Source organism: Ambystoma mexicanum, chromosome 8 (genome assembly GCF_040938575.1).
Source record: "Ambystoma mexicanum isolate Mex_15411 chromosome 8, UKY_AmexF1_1, whole genome shotgun sequence".
In the NCBI taxonomy this organism is placed as follows: Eukaryota; Metazoa; Chordata; class Amphibia; order Caudata; family Ambystomatidae; genus Ambystoma; species Ambystoma mexicanum.
Window position 1 is genome coordinate 1,606,178,826 of NC_090929.1, and position 20,516 is coordinate 1,606,199,341.

A 20,516-nucleotide genomic window follows, 5' to 3' on the forward strand; every position below is an offset into this window, starting at 1 on the left:
TGTCCCCCGCACCCCTAGTGTGGTATAATGGGTCTGGGGGTTGCAGGGGTATCCCCCTCATCGATTACATGGATTGGGGGGCCACACCACAGCCTTTTTGCTGCAATTTGTTTTTTAAACAGCTATTTTCGTGGCAACTTTATTACATGGAACCCCCTGACTGTCTGACTGCCATTCATGCATGGTGTGCTGCCAATGATCTCTGCTTTAATGCCAGTAAGACGGAGGTCCTTCTCATTGGAAGTCCTGCTCTCTGCTCCCTCATACCCTGCCACCCTCTATGGGCCCCCCCCCCCTCACCCTCCTGTGAGGCAAAAAAACCTTGGTGTCATCTTTGACTCCTCTCTCTCCTTCTCTCCTCACATTGCGGACCTTATTTATTTATTTATATTGCGCCGTTGGCCTGCAGGCATTAGGGCGCCAACACTAACACAAGACAGTAAACTTACAGTATGACAGGACACATAACTCGAAACATATATAACGCTGCTTTACTGAGCTATTCTAGCCATAACTGGTTCACTTAAAGAGGTACGTTTTAAGTTTCTTTCTGAAGGCAGTGGGCCTCATTATAAGTTTGCCGGTCCGGTAACTACGGTACGGGTAAGCTTGCCGGTACCATAGTTATCGGACCAGCAAACTACGAGTTCTGCTCTCTGGTGCCTTTACTCCCGCCAGGTCTGACCTGGCGGGCAGAACGGCACCCGCGAGCAGAGCATGTCGGATGCACCGGCACAATTCACGAATGGTGCCGGTGCATCCGACCTCCCCATTCCCATTTGAGCCCTTCAGGGCTCAAATGGGAATGGGGAGAATTTTTTTCCGGTGCCCACGTATGGGCAAATACCAGGTCCGGGGGGGGGCGTAATGACCCGGTAATTGCCCATTTACGGGTGCCAGAAAAAATCACGGCGGCAGTTTGCCGGTTTTACTGGAAAGGCTACCGCCAAACTAGTAACGAGGCCCAGTATACTTTAGTTGAAGCAGTAAATTGTTCCATTTGGTTGCAGCCGTTGTAGGGAACGTTTTACCCAAGCCATTTGATCTCTTATGAGGTCAACCAATGATCTGACCCTGTGCTTCGGATCTCAGGGCTCTCCCCGGTACATAGCGGGCGATCTTTTCCTTGAGACATCTATGAACTAAGGTCATAGCCTTAAAATGGATCCTTTCTTCCACAGATAGCCAAAGTAAATCTCTTCGGTCTTTACTGATATGCTCTTAGTTTTATTGTTCACTATTCTAACTGCGTTGTTCTGGATCACTTGGCATTTTGCTATACACCATTTATTTGCCCCTAGTAGTAGAGCATTGCCGTAGTCCAGCCGAGACAAAATAGCAGCTCTGGCAATTATTGCGCAGTTTTCCTCACTCAGGTATGGTTGTATTACTCTGAGAAGCCAAAGGTAATATGAACAGTTCTTACTCATGTACATGACCTGCGCTTCTGCATTCATTGAGGCTTCCAAAAACATCCCCAGTGCCTTCACTTTGCCTACTACCTGAATGGGGGAGTCTTTGAGGTAAAATTACTCATATTGGGGATACAACTTAGCCCGAGCTTGATGTGATCCAAAGACCATCATCTCTATTCTATTGCGATTAAGGCACATCCAGTTGTTTTCCATCCAGGTTTTGATTGTTTTATATGGTGCTTTTACTCTGTTCCTGTCCTGTGCATAGCTGCCACTCAACTCTACCACAAGCTGGGTATCGTCTGCCTAGTTGGTGAAATGTGCATCGATGTTATCTAAAACCATGCAGAGGAATCGGAGGTAGAGGTTGAAAAGGAGCAGCGATAAGCTGGCGCCCTGAGGGACCCCACAGTATATAGATGTCTCATGGGAGAATTTATCTCCCCAATGATCCTTATATTTCCTATTTGTAAGGAATGATGCCAAACAACTGATTGCTTCTTTGGAGCAATTTGCCACCTCCTCTAGTGCCAGTTGTTCATGGTCTAAAAGATCACAAGCGGCACTTAAATCTAGGAGTATAAGTAGCCCTGTGTTCCCTTTATCTATTATGTTCAGCATTTGCGTTTTCAAATCTAGCTTTGCCGTTTCCGTGCTGTGAGCTGCTCGGAAACCAGATTGTCGATTATGCAAGATCTCGTTAGCTTCAACATATCACTGCAGTTCGGCCGTTCTGATTTTATCCAACACCTTGAGGAGAACATTACAATTAGTAATAGGTCTCAAATTTCCCGGTTCCCTTTGATCTAGATCAGGTTTCTTCACCGCGGTGTGATAGTTACTGTTTTAATACTAGTTGGCACTACTTTGTCACGGAAAGATGCATTGACGATTTTAGTAAGTAATGGGGCGAAGATGTCCATGTTCTCCAAAATCATTTTTGGAGGGATGATATTCTCGACACATGATGTTGGTTTCATTGAGGACAGAGTTTTAACCATGTCTTCAATTGTGACATTATGGAAATTGAATGTTTCCAGATGATTCAGTGACTTACACATAATGGGTGGGTCGGTCTGGCCCTTAGATGTTGTGTGTGCATCTGTTATCCGTTCTCTGGCTTTTTAAATTTTGTTTAAGAAGGATGTCTGTACCTTGTCACAATTTTCCTGGGACGGAGTAAAGGTAGAAGCTAGTGCGTTTGGCTTTTGCATGGATTTGAAAATTTCAAATAACTTACTGGTGGAATTTGCAGCTGACATAATTTGTTCATTGAAATAGTTATTTTTTGCTTGACAAATACTCTCTTTGTAGGTTTTCTCAATCTCTCTCCAACTTTCCTTATTGGCCTGAGATGGGTTCTTTAGTCATCTGCTTTCTCTCTTCCTTTTTTCTTTTTTTTAACTCTACTAATTTGGAGTTAAACCACTTTTGGTGGTTTCTGTTTGGTCTGACCCATTTTGATTTTAATGGTGCCCTCTGGTCATCCATCTATTGAGCATGATGTAGATGATTTGAGATGAGTTTCCCGCATGAATCCTCCTCTTTGGACTCCCTCAGAACTTTAGTTATACACTGTTCTAAGTGTGCTGTCTCAATTTTCTTATAATTCCTGCTTTGAAGTCTTTCCTGCACATTGCAGCTTTTCTGTTGTGGGTATTTTATGGCCATATTAAATGACACTTTAAAGTGGTCCATCCAGATACACAGCGTGGTCTTATACCAACTAGTCTCTAGGTTGTGTGTAACAACCCTGTAGAGTAGGTTCCCATTTGCCGTGGTAGGATCTGTGTTCATGACCTTGAAATCAATGTTATTCAACATCTTCTCAAGGTTAATAGCCTCTTTGTCCTTGGGGTTGTTACGCCATCTATTGAAATCTCCCAGCACCAAAGAGGCAGTATTTGTACCCTTCAGGAGGTTGAGTTGTTGCGTTATTTCATCATTAAAATCTGATGTTAAATACAGGGGTCTATATATCAGAATTATGTTGATGCTGCTGTTATCTGTGGGGGGTGTTTAAGATGTAGGAATTCACATCCAGTACATATCGGTGTGGAAGGGAACATGTGCACGGAGTCCCTAACTATCATGGCAACCCTCATCCCAGTCTCTCTGTTTTTATGGTAAATGGTATATCCTGCAGGAACAGCGATGGCACATGTAGGTCCCATGGGGTCATGTAGCCAAGTTTCTGTAATGTATGTGATATCCAGGGCTTACGCTAATATAAGATCATGAATGCTTTGAGCGTGTTTATTCAAGGAACGAGTATTGATTAAACATACCTTAAATGTTTTGGTATTGTTTCCCTTGCAGGGTGGATTAGCCCTAGATGGCGGATCAGAATTTTTTGATTTCTCTTCTGAGATTGAACTTGTATTTTGAGGGTACACACTGGGGAGGGGGATTGCAGTTCCCTATATGTAAGGCTGTGTGTGATGTCTTGTGTCTGAAGTATTATCTTCCATGGCCTGCTTTGCTATTCGCTTTTCGCACCTTGCCAAGAAGGCCCACTATCCGCTGCAGCCCCCAGAGGCATTGTCCCATTTCTCACCTTCCCCAAGAAACTCGATGGGCCTCATTACAACTCTGGTGGTAGTCGTGCCGGTAAAAGCGGCAGGCTGCCCCCTTGAGTTGTGCTTTTTATATGGCACCTGGCTTTAGAGAATCACGGGGCATTACAGCCCAGGCGGTCCATGAAGCCAGTTGTCAGAAAAGGTACTCCCCATTCCCATTGAGTCTCACAGGACTCAATAGGAATGGGGAGGATGGAAGCACCGGCACTGTCTGCAACAGTGCCGGTGCTTCCGTCAAAGTCGGTGGGCGGCTGCCGTCCGGTAACAACGGTGCCGGTACGCTTACCACACCGTTGTTACCGGACCGGCATACTCATAATGAGGCGCAATGTCTCCAGAGCTCTGGTCCTCTCTTAGCCGGACTACTGCAACAGCCTCTTCCTGTTAGTAAACTCAAAGACCTGGCTTATATACTGGCTAAACATAGAATTGCCATGGGCTGGAGAGCATGCAATAGACCCAAGATAGAGGTCTGGTGGAATGATCTTAAAAAATTGGCAGAAACCGAAATGGCAGTATGGACCGAGGCAGCTAATAGAGGAAGGGAAGAAGAGACAGATACATTGACAGCCTGGAGGCATTTAGTGGCCACATTATCGGGGTCTACCCAGGAAAGTCCAAGTGGAGATGATACCTCCCGAGACACGGAAGAAGGTGCATCCCTAGAGGATATGGCGGATGGCGAAATGGAATAGGCTCATGTTGTTGTGGGGGGAGGGTAAAGGGGTTTTTGGCGGCTATGGTTTAAACATGACACGTGCTTTGTAAAATGTATAACATATACCACTAAGTTTGTTTTTACGTGACAGATTGACTGTTGTTAAAAAAAAAGTTAATAAAAATTGTTCCAAAAAAACCCAAATACTGATTGCAATCTCATCCACCCCATCCTCCTCTTAAGACATTCTAACGTATGCAAGAACCACTCCAGCACGTACATGCTCTAGTTTCAGCCTGAGAAAAAAATTGAGCACAGGACACTCTGGCCTCGGGGCATCACTTTTATTGCCGGCCCAAGCAAATTGTCAGCCCCGTCTGAGCTACTTCAATGCAATGGGCAAGATTACATCTGTTCCTTGCGGAACTGTTAAACCATAAACCGGCGTCCTGTTCGAAGGCTGATTTTATACTGGATGCCTCATTCTTCCTCCGTCAACCCCCTAGCACGCAAACCCTAGAATCCCCCAGCTACCTAAAATTCAACGTGCCACTGCTAACTGCAAAGTTTGAATAAGCTCACAAAACCCCACTAGATGCAGATTTATATAAACTCTTTATTAAAACTCCTTTTATATATAACTCTGTGTGTATGTCTTGTGAATATTATTCCTTCTTTACCGCAGGATTTCAGGACAGGCCCCCCTGCGCATGCGCATTGAAACCCTTGCCATCTCCATGTACTTCAGAGCACCCTGTGTGTAAATCGTGTTCATGTTACATTTGCGGTTTTAATCTTTGTATCTTTATACGTGTGTGCAAATCTAATATGTATCAGTTCTATACAAAAAATAACACTAAAAGTAAAATAGAACATTCATAATTAACTACACTCGATACAAATGAGATTATAATATCACGTCCAGTTCACCGCCACCCACAGTCAATAATATGGCGCGCACAACATAAACCCCTCGTAATCATGGGGACCCTTCCTGACCACCCCAATAACTGGCATCACATTTGGTATCAAAGATGAGATTGCTGCTTGGCATGAATGGTGTCATCACTGTAATTATGCCATAAGCAGAGTCCTGGCGCTTTAAGACACTGGGACAGGAGAAAGGAAGGACCACATGGGGAAGAGGAGGCATGGTCAGGAGAGGAGGTTTTGAGAGGAACTTTGTAAGAAGGAATGAGAGGAGTAGAAATAAAGTGTATTTCCTCGACCTGTGTGTGCAGCCTACTAATTTATGTAAGCACCTTCTAACAGCTGGCGGCAAGAGTTTTACTGCCCATGTGCCATCCTTGGTCCTCCTCCATACACTTACCTGCTGAGATCTGCAGTCCTATCCACTAGGCTTTCGGAGATGGGTGCTGAAGGATGAACGCTGCTGAGTTCCCAGGCATCATCTGGGGCACCGAGGTACCTGCCCACATAGCCTTGCCTACTGCACTCCACGCAGATGGTAATTGGGCATGTTGCAGCCACGCCACCCTTTCCTGTGCCTATGATGGAGAGGGAACTGCAAGCAGTGTCTCCAGTGCGTATGGACACACCAACACTGCCATCCACATTTCCTCTATGGCACTCTGGCCCAGACACCCCTTCGGTGAACCCAGCCCTCTGCACGCCCAAGATAAGCACGTGTACCATCCAGCATGACGTGAATGGTGATTGATACACAGGCATGACTTCACTCCAACAACACGCCAACGGTGATCCTAATTCCAAGGACAATACTATGAGGAATACTCGCGCGTGGGGTGTCCATACATACTGCCTTAGTAAAATTGCCCAAATTTCTCCCTAAAGAAGGGGTCCTCCACAACGCCCAATGCACACATTGCACTCCAATGCCAACATGGAAGGTGCTGATGCTGCAATGGCGCCAATACCCACAATGCCACACACCAGTCCCAGAGCGGAATTCCTGAGGAAATCACAACCTTTCCAGCTGCAACCCCAAAATGACATAGACCCTTGGTGGGTAGAGTGGCTAGAACATTTCACTGACTTAATAAAAGCTGTACGGGATGGCAAAACGCCAGTGTTGATTGACATTTTCACCAACTTAGTGGAGAAAGAAATCAAAGCAGTTATGAGAACACTAGAACGAAATCAAAGCAGTTATGAGAACACTACCTTATGCAGATAAGACGTCATACAATGTGCAGTGTCCCAGGCCCCAGAAGGCCTTGTGGATGATGCAGAGGGTCTTGAACTTGATCCTAGCAGCAGCCAGGAGAAATTGTCCCACCACAAGAAATTGGTGATCCACCCCAACAGGGGCTATGAAAGAAATGTATTCAATCAGTGTCATCAACTTCCACATGAAACTATAGATGGGTTTGTGACGCCTACGTATTATAGAGGGTTGTACATCATCTAACTTTCCCAAACAACTACTGAAGAAACTGCTTGCCCTCAATGGCGTCAATGACCTTGCTCGTATTTATGAAAGGGTAGATGTCCAGGCGGCTACCATGGAAGCTCCGAAAAAGCAAGACTCCATAGCTGCACTGCGGCCTTCTAATTACCCAGACAAACTACTGATGCAGCCAAGGCCCATTGCACATCTGCATAACGCCCCTCCACATACCTCCACTGCACCCAGAATGCACCCAGAATGTGCTACAGATGTGGATTTCTTGCGTGTGTCCCACATTGTCAACAATGCGCCAAATGTGGCAGAGAAGGATATTTCCAAGTCGCCTGTAGGGAGGGCAGGCCCTCTCCTGTGTGAAGGACACCACAGCCTGACGCGTGGAAATCGGCACCCATTCTGCCACTAGGGGTACGCAGAGTAATACGTGTCATGGCAGACTCTATGCCGCATGTAAACTCGAGAGGAAATTATCTACTGACCTCTACATGGACAATACAGATTTCTATAAGGATTAGACAGATGAATACATATACTTTATGCAGGAAGAACCTGACACAGCCTGTTATGCTCTTCATGGGAGGCCCACAAACTGTTTTATCATAGATACAGGTGCTTCCATTAACATTGTCATGGGGGGACAAGAATTCCTTCAAACAGAAGAAAAATAGGTCCTGTCAAAATCAAAAGCAAGAATATACCAGTGGGGCGCGAACACACCACTGCCATCCATTGGACAATTCCAGCATATTTCAACACAAGGGGCCGATCGACCACAGCTACAATCAATGTCTTAAGAATGGGCAGTGTCTCGTACACAGTGGAACATGGCCTGACTGTATCATCAATATTAATTGCCCACATTGCACACTCCGCTTAGCATTCCTGACCTTTTCTGGGGCCTGGGGAAATTTAAAGGAAACATCATTAAGCTGCACATTGATGAGTCCATCCACCCTGTACCGCACCACCCGAGGAGAATAGGGTTTCACCTACAGCATAAAGTATCTGAGGCACTTCATCAATTACTCCAGAACGACAGACTTAAAAAATCCCCCAGCCCCACATTGTGGATATCTCCTCTTGTGGTCATACCCAAGGACGGAGGACACATCCACCTTTGCACAGACATGAGTGTTGCCAATACTGCAATCCAACAAGAGCGACACCCTGGGCCGTACATAGAGGATATAATCGTCCAACTAAACAACGCCATGTGATTCCCAAAGCTGGACCTTAATCAAGAAGAGTACCATCAGCTGGTGTTACACAGCGCGTAAGGAGCAATAACTGCATTTTCCAGGCATGGCAGTCTTTTCCGATACAAGTAGCTGAACTTTGGGATTTCGTCTGTGGTGTACATTTTTCAAAAGGCAATGCAACAGATCCACCTGCTGTTCTAGACTCCATCTAATCATAGTGCTGATATCCTCGTCTACGGTAAGTCACAAGAAGAGCATGACCAAGCACTGATGGGCTGTGTGCACTGCGCTCCAGGAGCCAGGTTTAACATTGAACTTTGAGAAGAGTGAAATAGACAAAAGAAACCTCTGTTTCCAAGGACACATTTTCAGACCAGGGGATGCGACTTGACTCTTGAGAAAGTCCTCACCATTACCAACCTGGCCGCCCCCACGTAGGTGCCTGAAGTGCTGTCGTTCCTTGGTATGACAGGCTACTGTGCAGGATATGCACCTAGCTATGTCACGACAACAGATCCCCTGTGCCGGTTTACTGAAATAGGATGCAGTGTTTCAGAGGTATGGGGAGTGTCAACAGGCATTTGACCAGATTAAGATGGAATTATCCGCTGCCAAGCAACTGGCATACTTCATCCCGGCTTGGAACACAGAGTTCATCGTGATGCCAGGCTGGAGGGTCGCCTGGCGATACTGGCTCAGAGCAACATGGCTCAAATTGAACCCAAAGTACTCATCACATATGCCATCAAGGCGTTGTCCCCGCAATAGAGTACCTACTCGCAAACTGAGAAGGAAAGCCTGGCGGCCGTGTGGGAGTGGGAGCATTTCCACCACTTTGTCATTGGACATAAATTCACACTAGTAATTGACTAGGCGCTGTTATTGCTTTTTGGAAACTTGCGCCCAAAAATGCAGCGGTGCATTGAAAGATAGGGCATCCATCTACAAGAGTATGACAATAACATTGTGCACCGGCGAGGGGGCGACCTCAGTCCGGCAAATAGATGCCCATGGATCGAGGCAGGATGCGATGGACGAACACACCTGTTAAGTCACAGCGCACGCTTTCCCTCCAGTGCTCAAGATTACATTCCCGCATTGGCAGACCAAACAATAGCACTAGCATTTGAACTGACTAATACCAGCAAATGGAGAGATCATCAGAGACAACTGGAGCTCTATCCACAGGCCAATAGAGAGGACATAACACAAAAGGCAAAAATGCACGCTCAACTAGATGTAATTACATTAACTTGCTCAATTCCACGGATCCCTAGGACTGATTGCTGTATTACACATACCTAGGATGTATCTGTATATTCCATCAAAGAATCTCTTGATACCTGCTTGCTGTACTCATGTATCCTTCCTGTTTACAACTTGCATGTATGTTTCACCCTGACCACACCCTGTAACTCTGTAAGCTGTGTATTGTCTTGTTGCAGCGCCCTGATACCCCCGGGTGTAACTCTGTAAGCTGTGTATTGTCTTGTTGCAGCGCCCTGATACCCCCGCGTCTGGTGCGCATTAGAAATAAATAAACAAACAAACAACTAGCGGTGTCTGAGCAGCGGGTACTACTGAGGGGCTGCTGACTCGTTGTCCATGGTCTTTACGAAGGAGGATAGTGCTGACAGCCCATGAAGGGCATAGCGGCATTGAAAACACAAAGAAATAACTCAGGCACCTTGTGTGGTTTCCTTTCATTGATCCACTGGTAGAGGAAACTGTATGTCATTGCCTCTCATGGCAATGTACGGGAAACTCTGATCTTTCTATACCACTGCAAGAGACTGCAATACTGGAAAGGCCATGGGAAAGGGTTGCCCTAGACTTCTACAGGCCGATGGAGGATGGAGGCTACCCGTTAGTGGTGAAGCAAGTGTTTAAAACAGTGTTTGCACACACTGCTGGAGTTCTCGATGAAACGTTCAGTTGTCTCGGGAGGATAGCTCAAGGGCAACGCGCTCGCCTTGGAAGCAAGATGACGTGGAGCAGCACAGGTTCGATTCCCTGGTGTGCGCTTAAAAACCTCTGTGTATTAAGCATGATATAAGTAACCAATTATAAAAATATTATATAAATTATGGGGCATTCAATATACTGAATATGTGAAGATAGACAACAGCCCACCATTCAAAGGAAACGATTTCAATAGATTTGCACACCACGTGGGGTTTAGACATCAAAGGACCATGCCCGTCTGGCCGAGAGCCAATGGGATGTACGAGGGGTTTATGTCATTGATCAAGAGAACGATCCAGAAGGCGTTGATTGACAACATGTCAATCCAGCAAGTTGTATGGAGGATGCTGAGGAACTACAGGAATACACCCCATGACTCCACGGGAAGAACACCAGTTGAACTCATGATTTGGTATCAACCAAGGACACGATTATTCAGGAACCACCCACAGAAGAGGAGAGAAGATGAAGAAGTGATAAGGGATGCCTAGAATAAACAGCAGACCAGGGAAAAAACGGACCAAAGCAAAGGAATTCAATATAGGAAGGGAGGTATTGATAAAACAGAGACCAATTAAGAGGACAGACTCCAGATATGCAGCTACACCACTCAAGGTGACACCAGTAAAAGGCACAATGGTGACAGTCTAGAGTGACGCCCCACCCACGTGGGGAGAAGGCGTGGCCAGGAGAGGAAGTTGTGAGAGGAGGGCACTTTTTAAGAATCAAGGAGAGGAGTAGGAATAAAGTGTGTTTCCTCCACCTGTGTGTGCGGCCTACTAATTTATGTAAGCGCCTGCTAACAATCACCTGGCATCAGTATCAGCATTACCTACTCAAAACAATATAAGACATCTCCTTCTGGCCTCGCTGATAGAATGACATTGCATTACTAATGGCCTTCCACGTTGGCATACATTGTGCCAGGGTGTTAACATGTAGTTAGTGTGGTCAAAATCGGGGAGACCAGCACTCAACAAATGCACAACATGAATTGTGCGGTAACCGAACACAAGTTTGAGACATTTTAAACTGAGGTTGGTGTGTGGGTGTGTGTGTGTGTGTGAGTGTATGTTGTGAGCTGAAATGCCTCACCAAGGAATGCCGATTGTCTCTGCATATTCATCCATGTGCACAGCAAAATGATACATTACCCAAGAGTAGCACATCTGTCTCCCTCACCTCCAGTGCAGTCCACGCCGAGTGCCCTTCCCCTGCATTGCTTGGACGTAGTGCCTCTACTCACAACATCTACACACAGACACATGTTCTGCTAATTGCAGCCTTTTAGTATGCTTGTGAGTGAGAGTCCAACGCTGAACTTTATATTACTAATAAAGCAGAGTGTGCTGATGTCAATGTGTTCATGGTGTATTTACTAACGTCAATGTGTTCATGGTGTATTCATCACTCTACCCTACAGATCGAAGACTGCAACAAAGCAGGTGTGATGGAAAACATATCAATGGATATGGCAGAGGACGGTGGTGCTGATACGGCAGATGCCAAACCAAACAGCGGAATACAACCACTGCCAAAGTAAGTGTTTTTGCATATTGGCATCTAGAAAAGAAAATGGTTTCCGTTAATGGCGGCACTGGTGTAGCTCAGCTTAGCAGGCTCAGAGTCTGCCCCCTGGTGACAACATTCGCTTTTTATGCGGGAGATCAAGGCTCACCAGCAGTACTAGACTCACAGAGGCCAGATGTTCAGAGCAGCAGGCCCTGGAGTGATGCCCTGGAGTTCTAGACCAACCACAGGATATAAAGACCTCATTCCCTACATGTTTCCGAGTTTGGTGGGTGAATCGCCCAAGTTAGCATAATCAAGCAAGCACGTATAAGTCTTTGCACGAACTAGTAGCCTTTAAAGAAAACTTTTTGGTGTTGTTATCTAGACAGCCATGGAACTCTTGTTTTTTTAAATGTGCACAATGGGTGCGGAACATTCAATTTCAAGACCACACAGGACTCTTGTTTAGACCTGCGTGGACCTTTCTGTTCTCAAAGCATAGCTTGATATTCTTACTTTGTATTTCGGAGGTGGACACTACAACCTACGACTGTAGATTTCCTCTCGGATGTGACAAGAGAATGACTGTACCCGCTTAGCAGGCTCCCAATTATTGGGAGTCCCGTTAGAATGCGGCCATCCAGGCCCTCTGCATTGCTAGGACATGTGGGGGTATGTGGACAGCAGTTAAGGGGTCAAAGGCTGATATGTTTGCAATCACAGAACAGAGATTTCCTCCGCCCAACACAAGAGTGATGGATACGTCCACATGCAAATCCCGGTTTCCTTTGGGGAAATCATTGCTGAGGGCATCTCACTCTTTGCAAAGCAACTCCTTGCCTCTGTGACAGTCATCAACGAAAAGAATCCATGTGAATTGAGCTTTACAAATAGTCCTTAACATAAAACAAAATAATCCCCACGCCTCTCTGTATAGTAAATCTCACACTACACACACACAATCACCTGTGCCATAACATCCCTATGACTTGCAAGAGCGATGCTGTCCCAGATCTAAGACTCGTTCAGCCCCTGTATAGTTTGACTTGAACACCACACATATAGACCCATGCGTGCAGCACTTCTATAATGCACATGTCAACGTGCGTGTATGCTTGTGTAACACATACCAATTTAGTGATACACATTTAACACACCCAGTCCGGTACAATGACACCTCTATATCATATGCAGCTATCGCCACTGGGATGCAACAGATCTTACCTGCCTTGTATGTTAACATCAGGTTATCTCTAATTATCCCCGTATCCTCGGCAAAGGCCACACTGTTAATTAAACACACGTCTCGAATTCTTGGCACGTGTGCACAGGGCCATCTATGAAGCACATCACCATATCACATGCGACCAGCATTTTAAGCTGCACACTGCAGGCCCTGTCAATGCTACAGATATCCTGCGTGCAAGCCTTTTGCAGAAGTGCACTGTCGGTGCTATTGCATTGCGCTGCGGGGGACTGAGTTGCCAAGCAAGGCTGTAAGTGACTTGGTTAAGACAGACAGACATAGGCCAGCCGGTGGACACTTGCTGACACCATGCAAGAAGGGCCCCTTTATCACCTGAATAAAAAAAGGTACTAAAATTGGTGCATACCAAAAGGTATCATTCAAGACAACCCAGACAAGGGCATAATATGCTCAACACCAGGCATACACATGTTGAATGTAAAACAGATTGTTCAAGCATATTGTGGGAGCACATTACAGAGGCCCCCAAGATGTTTCAATATGGGAAAGACATTGCCATTGCATGGATGCCAGGCATCGCAGGGAAGGTTGGCGAGTTCATAATTAATATTTGTTCAGTCATGAGACACCACTAGATGAGCCAGAGGGAAAGATAGCATCCATTGAAATTGAGTCAGTGTGCGCAAGGCCAATGGGGGCCATGGCGTTTTATTCAGGATTTGAGGCCTCTGAACCACATTGTAGAAGCAGAGTATCCAGTAGCAGCAGACCCAGCTACAATCCTGTATTGCATCCCAGCGGAAGCCACCTGCTTCACGGTCATTGACCTAAAGCACGCATTTTTCTCACTACCATTAACCCAGACTCACAGGACTTGACCAACTTTATGTACAGGAACCAGAAATGGAAACACACTTGACTCACACAAGGGTACTTCGAGTCACCATCTATCTTTAACAGAGTGATCCAGATGGATCTGAGCAATATCGAGACAGAGAGCACGGTCCTACAGTATGCTGATGACATTTTGATTTGCAGTGAGACAGAGGGCGGGTGTAGGAGGGACATGTTGACAGTGCTAGCTGACAAGGGGGGTTAGGGGGACAAGGACACAAATTGGAGTACTGTCAGAAGGAGGTGCTTTACATGATATCTAAAGATGGCAGGCACATTGCCCCATAGAGAGCAGGAAGGATACTCGCCACACCACAGCCCAAAACAGTGAGAGAGATGCAATGATTCTTGGGATTGTGCAATTATTGCAGTGCATGGGTTTTCGACTACAGTACATACACCAGGCAACTCTTGACTGCACTGAAAGAGGCCTAGAGAGGGACAAAGACACTGACATGGACTGAAGAGATGACTGACGCCTTTGTGGAACTAAAGTTGGCCATATACAGTGCACCCGTGTTGGAGACCCCAGATTATAAAAAGGGATTTTTCCTGTTTTCCCACATTGACAGTGTACTGATGAAGGTGGTACTGACTCAAAAAACAAGCATGGGCCATAAGCCAAACGCTTACTACAGTGGACAGCTTGACCCAGTGATAAGGGGACATTGCCCATGCAAACAATCATTGGCTGCAGCAGCTTTCGGAGTGGAAAGGTCATCAGCCGTAACAATGTAATGCACCACCACTCTTTATATGGAGCATGCCCTTTTTGCAATTTTACGCAAGCCAAAGAGCATATTGACTACACAGAGAGCATCAGGGTATGTGTTTGTGCTATCAAATGTGGGACTGAAGATAGTGGGCTGCAAGACAGTAAACCCAGCAATATTTTTGGCAGACGTCCTTCAGTCAGGAGACTGGGCCCATGATTGTACAGAGAGCAGTTCAGTGAGACACGCAAGGTGGAGAAAGATGCACTTGATGGGGGAGAGGTGCTTTTCATTGATGGTTCATCAACTATTAATAACAAATGATGGGATCATAAGGACTGGGACTGCTGTGGTAAGAGGACTGAAAGAGGACTGGACAAGTGAGGTGGTTATGAGTGCATGATTACCGTCTCATTACTCAGCACAAGCAGCAGAACTAGAACACAGTCCAGACAAAGTTTGACGATCTACTCCGATAGCACTTAACGTCACATCAACAGTAAACTCAGGATTGGCGCGCTGGCTCAGGGGGGTACAGGAGAGCAGATGGGACCCCAGTACAGCATGTGCTCTTGATAGGCAAATTGTGCATGCCTCAGAGAGCATGCACTAGTGAAGTGTCAAGTCCCCACAAAGGGGGAGGACCCAATATCAAGTGGAAACAAAGCAGCAGACTATGCTCCAAAATGTGCAGCTTATTTTGGGGAACTGTGGGAACTGAAGGAGAGAACCAAGGTCCCGGAAGGATTGAGGAATAGGGTAATGAGAGATTGAGGAAGGCGAGGCGCGCACTGCAGTTCCCAGTCAAAATATACCCGATGCAAAAAGTAAATGGGTGGAATCACAAGAATGTTCAGTATTAACAGGGTTGAATCCCAAGTGCTGCGGTTCAACTGTGAATGTGCTTTTCATGTCCCCTATGGCCAATGCGACACCGGCAGTGTGCTTCTCTAATGCATAAATCCACTTAGCTGCCCTGCAATGAGTGAAGGGAGTGCATTCATCAAGTTAATCCGGTCCATGTGTGACCACAGGACATAATATTCCATTCCCTGACCATTCTGGAGCAATGGAAATTGAGTCACATTCGCCTTTGCTGGGGCTCTCCAGTCTTTCCCTTGATACTCATTATGGCCATACGAGTAGCAGGGCATGGCCTATTACTCCATGGTGTAATCTCTGTTGCTGCTGATAGAGCGGGAGATGGGGCTGCTACACCTTGTTCTCCCTGCTCAACATCGGATTCCCATTCATCCTCTTCTTCTGCCATTTACACCACGTCCCCTGGCCTTTCTATGGGCACAGAAGCATACTCTGCACTACCATCGGGTGCCGGTTCCCATTCTCCTTGCTCAAGTCCTGTACCTATAACACTTTCATCCTCAAGATCCATGTTGACCTCCTGGATAACTGACCTATCCAATCTGACAAAACATGTCCATGCCTCCACCTTCCTTCTTATATGTCCTTTACATGCCTATTCATTTCTTCCCGCGCTTCACTTCTTTGCTGTTTTAACAGCACTACCTCTTACTCCCCTAGACTCAATGGGCCTCAATACAAGGCTGGCAGTAGCCGTGCCTGTAATACAGGCACGGCTGCCGCCAGTATTCATTTTTTTCCAGCGCCCAGAAATGGGCAATTACTGGGTCATTACGGCCTTGGTGGACCGGGTATTTGCCCATTCCTGGGCGCCAGAAAAAATTCTTCCCCATTCACATTTGAGCCCCATGGGGCTCAATGGGAATGGGAATGGGAAGGTCGGATGCGCCGGCACCGTTACAACGGTGCCGGCGCATCCGACATGCTGTGCTCGCGGGTGCCTTTAATTCCGACAGGTCAGACCTGGCGGAATGAAAGGCTCCCGCAAACACAACTCGCAGTTTGCTGGTCCGGATAAAACGGTACCGGCATGCTTACCGGTACCATTGTATCCGGACCGGCAAGCTCGTAATGAGGCCCAATGCTTCTTCCAACTTTTTCCGCTCCTCACTACCATGCACAACCTGTCCTCTATCCTAGTGGTAAAAGGCACAGTCTCCCCTTTTTCACCCATTTCTCTAGTCTTTCGGTTGCCGGTCTGACTCTCTGTCGCTCCTCCATACTTAACCTCTCTGCTACCCTAGCAGTAATTTTAATTGGTTATTTATAATGCGCTTAATACCCAGAGATTTCTAAGCGCGGACCTGGGGATCAAACCTGTGTTGTTCTGTGTCGTCTTGCTTCCAAGGCGAGCACATTGCCCATGAGCTATCCTCCCAGCCCCCGTCGGGGGGAGTTATTCCCTTTCCGCCCTCCATGCGCAGTCTTTCCATGGTTCTGTGCATTGAAGTTTTACCCTTCCACTTTCCTCAGTATCCCATCTTTTAGAAATCATAGAAGATGAAGCATTACCCGTGTCCGTCTAGCAACCACTTGAGTGGCCTCTGGAGAAAATGGAGGTTCAAACTCAAGGTTAACACTCATATGAGGGCGATGCAGAAGGAATTCCTGTAACCCCCTTTTTTTCCACTCTTCCTCTGCATTTTTATCATTATGGGGCTTCCCGCCCTTCTCATAAATCCTCCATAACCGTAAAATATGTAAACAATTTTCTAACTTTGATCCCTTAAGCCTAGTGACCAAGAAAGTTTACAGGTTTTCCAACATTCCCTTATCATACGTCCACTTATTAGGCTTAGAAATTAGCATTTTACACTTACTTTCCCACCACCATTGTCAATGTTATTTTAAAATATTTACCTTATATCCAAGAATTACCTGACAAGTATTTCTGTGGAGTCTCCATACTCCAAACCCAGTCTAACTGTAACAATTTTACTTCAATAATCAACAACCTATAACACGGAAGCTGAACCCACGGCACAAAATTTCAACCCAAGAAACCCTTTTTTTCCCCTTACCAGTTTCTTTATCTTCCCCACAATCACTCACCTTGTTCGCTTTCACCACAATCACTTCACTTAGCTTTTCACTTTAATTATATACTTCCTACACTTATACAAAAAGCAGCATATTATCAAAAAACCACAGTGCTGGCCCAAATCCTCTTTACTTCATCATCTCTTCATCTGTTTTACAACATTCTTGACTACAATGTTGTCTTTTTCAGACTACGGAAAGATACACTTCACTACTTCGACTAACTAAGAAAAACGAGGCGAGGGCTCGGTCTGAATAGTCAATACAGAAAGTAAATGGGTGGCTTAACATAAAAATGCCACCCAACCCCTCAGTGAGGGCTCCAGCCAACCAGACAAGCAATCCGAAGGGTATCAGTGCAAATCTCACAATGGAAGTGCTGTTGGGGATACCACCTCACACCTCTTAAAATAACATACTAATAAGTAAAAAAAAAAAAAAAAATGGTCTTACAACACAAAAAATTCACTCAATCCTCTCAATCCTCCAAAACACTCACCCTTTCAACCCACCTAACCTCATCTGACACCACACATACACAACTACGTTAACCTTAGCAAAACCCTCAAATCAAAGAAAAAACACATTTTTTCCCTCATTACCCTCTTGCTTTACCCGCCAAAGCCTGGGCTCTCTGTTCTCTGTAACCCAAAGTAGGGCTCCTCTTAAGAAGCAAGTGCACGTTTGTCCATACAGCAATTTTTTTGTACAAACAGCCGGGAGGTGCTAGATGATGCTGTGGAGTCAAACTAACCAGAGTCTCCTCAAACCACACCCGTTTACACATTTTATACATTTTGCAAGAGTTAAAACACTCCAGCATATTTTGTTACAAAGTCATCCCCCCAAACATGATTCGTCTAACCTATACAAAGAATGTAATCCCCCACGGTTCTCACGCTCTCATTGGGCACATTTATTTAACTACCATCCCCTTTCAACATATATTTGCATCAGCTCATATTTACAGACCAACCCTTTTTGGGGTCCTTCCGTAGTTGCTCATGACATTATTTCATAGTTACATATTTGCACAACAAACATGATTCATTACAAGTTCCAACTGGCCGGGGACTCCTAATCCCCAACGTGATGCACATGGTCTTTTCAAGGATGCTTCAACTATATGAGTAGGGGAGAAACAAACAAGTTCCCTCTGAACTGGCGATAAATATCTTATCCGCTCAAACTGGCTGGCATCCTTATTTCTGACTACCATTTCTACATGCATAGCCTCTGATCACATCTTGATCATTCCTGAGAACCTGATCGAAACTCATAAACCATATGTTCACTCTACCCTTAAGCATCCCTTATACCAGGGTTAATTACCTAGCCTCAAACTAACCCTACCAGGTGGCCGGACTTCCCTGGCCAATGAATAACAGGCTCCCATGCACTTAAAAAGATTGCATCTCCTCTCTACAATAGTACTAAGTTGTAAAAAACCAGAGCGTGGCTATAGCTGATCATTTATCGCAGCTGCTTGGTGCCTTTCCTCAGCCTTCAAAAACTTGCTCAACCGGCTTTCCCGGTCAGACAGAGTTTATCTCGCCACCCCAGGTTTCTTGGCCTGCACAATCTCTGGCTATGAGAGGATTTGCGGCATTTAGATTTGTGTATTCGCCATGTAACCCGTGTACCCCAACTGTTCCAGACACATTTCCCTAAAGACCCCAATGTATGTATGTCTGTACATGTATGTTCAAGGCTACAGCGTCCCATCACAGTGGTTTCTTCATTGAAAATCACCTTGCTCACGTGAGCATATGAAGCTCCTTGCTGCCCAACATTTAGGCGCTACGTGGCACGCCACACACCCACATTATTTCCCTATTGTATCAGCATATTTGACGTTATGTTGCTGTGTGTGCGCAAATCTAAAATGCATCAACTAAACACAAAGTAACATTAATAGTAACACTTATCCCATTCTCATTAACTACACTAGATGTCACGCCAGTCACCAATATGGTACACGCAACGCAAATCCTGCTTTCCCATTGAGACTATTATCGACCACCCAAACACTTCCCTCCGCTCACCTCCCCATTCACTCCCCCTCTACTCCCTGGGCTCCTCTCACCTGTTGGTTTTGCTGTGCCACCACCCCGCCCATCTCAAAATCCTTGGCTACCATGGAAATAAAATAGGGGCTCCATATGGAGCCCCGCCTTCCATTTCCATGGTGGCCATTTTAGGTGAGTATTTGACACAATGGGTTGCATGCTCGCTGCGACCAGTTCTTTCAAAGGCATTGCTTTCAGCACCCCAGTTTATAAAGCTAGGGTGCTTATAGCAAAAACTCCTCCCTTTTTTGTAATAATTATAATTGGTTATTTATAACGCACTTAACACCCAGAGGTTTCTGAGCGTGGACCCGGGGATGGAACTGCGTTGCTCAACGTTGTCTTGCTTCTAAGGTGAGCTTGTTGCCCCTGAGCTATCCTCCCAAGATATTGTGGGATTCACGGGCCAAAAACGGGTGTCTTGTGATATTACTAGCCCCTGACGGCCATAGGAGGGGGGAATTATTCCTCAAGTAAAGTATCATTCTGGTGTTTTTTTATAGTGCCAGTATCACTGGGATTTCATTTTACGAGTGCTTGGTAGCCTGATACTACTCAGTTCCATGACTATTATCCATAATGAGGAACTCAATTTAATTACCTAGAGGGTTTTGGAGAGATGGTTAATGGCTGAGTAAATTGCGAAAAGCGTAAAAACACCGGGCGCACAGCATAATCCTGTCCCACAGCAAGCGAGTTGCCCTTGTGCTATTCTTCCGACTTCTTATATGTCATCAATGCAGATTACAGGAACTTTACGTGATGAAGAGCGAATGAAGGATACAAAAGGCTAAAAAAGAATTATGTTTACCTATGTGTGTATTTTATTCTTAATATTGGTGCTGTCAGAAGGATGGTTGCATTTTCAAAGGTGGTTGAATAGCTGTACTTATAAATTACGAGTAGAGAGCAGCCCAAGCTCACATTTCATACACCGCCTGCACAGAACTAGGTGAACAAGTCACAAATTTACTAAATCAGTCATTGGCAGCGA

General features: G+C 45.7%; 1 protein-coding gene across 1 annotated transcript in view; it reads left to right on the top strand.

Annotated features, from left to right (window-relative positions):
* The window catches only part of LOC138473239 (caspase-3-like), a 403,122-nt gene that overhangs the window by 236,723 nt on the left and 145,883 nt on the right, over nt 1-20,516 (top strand). Inside the window, exon 2 of the mRNA XM_069611851.1 lies at nt 11,629-11,744. Within this exon, the coding sequence (XP_069467952.1) occupies nt 11,656-11,744 (89 nt within the window). The 5' untranslated portion in view covers nt 11,629-11,655. The remainder of the gene's footprint in view (nt 1-11,628; nt 11,745-20,516) is intronic.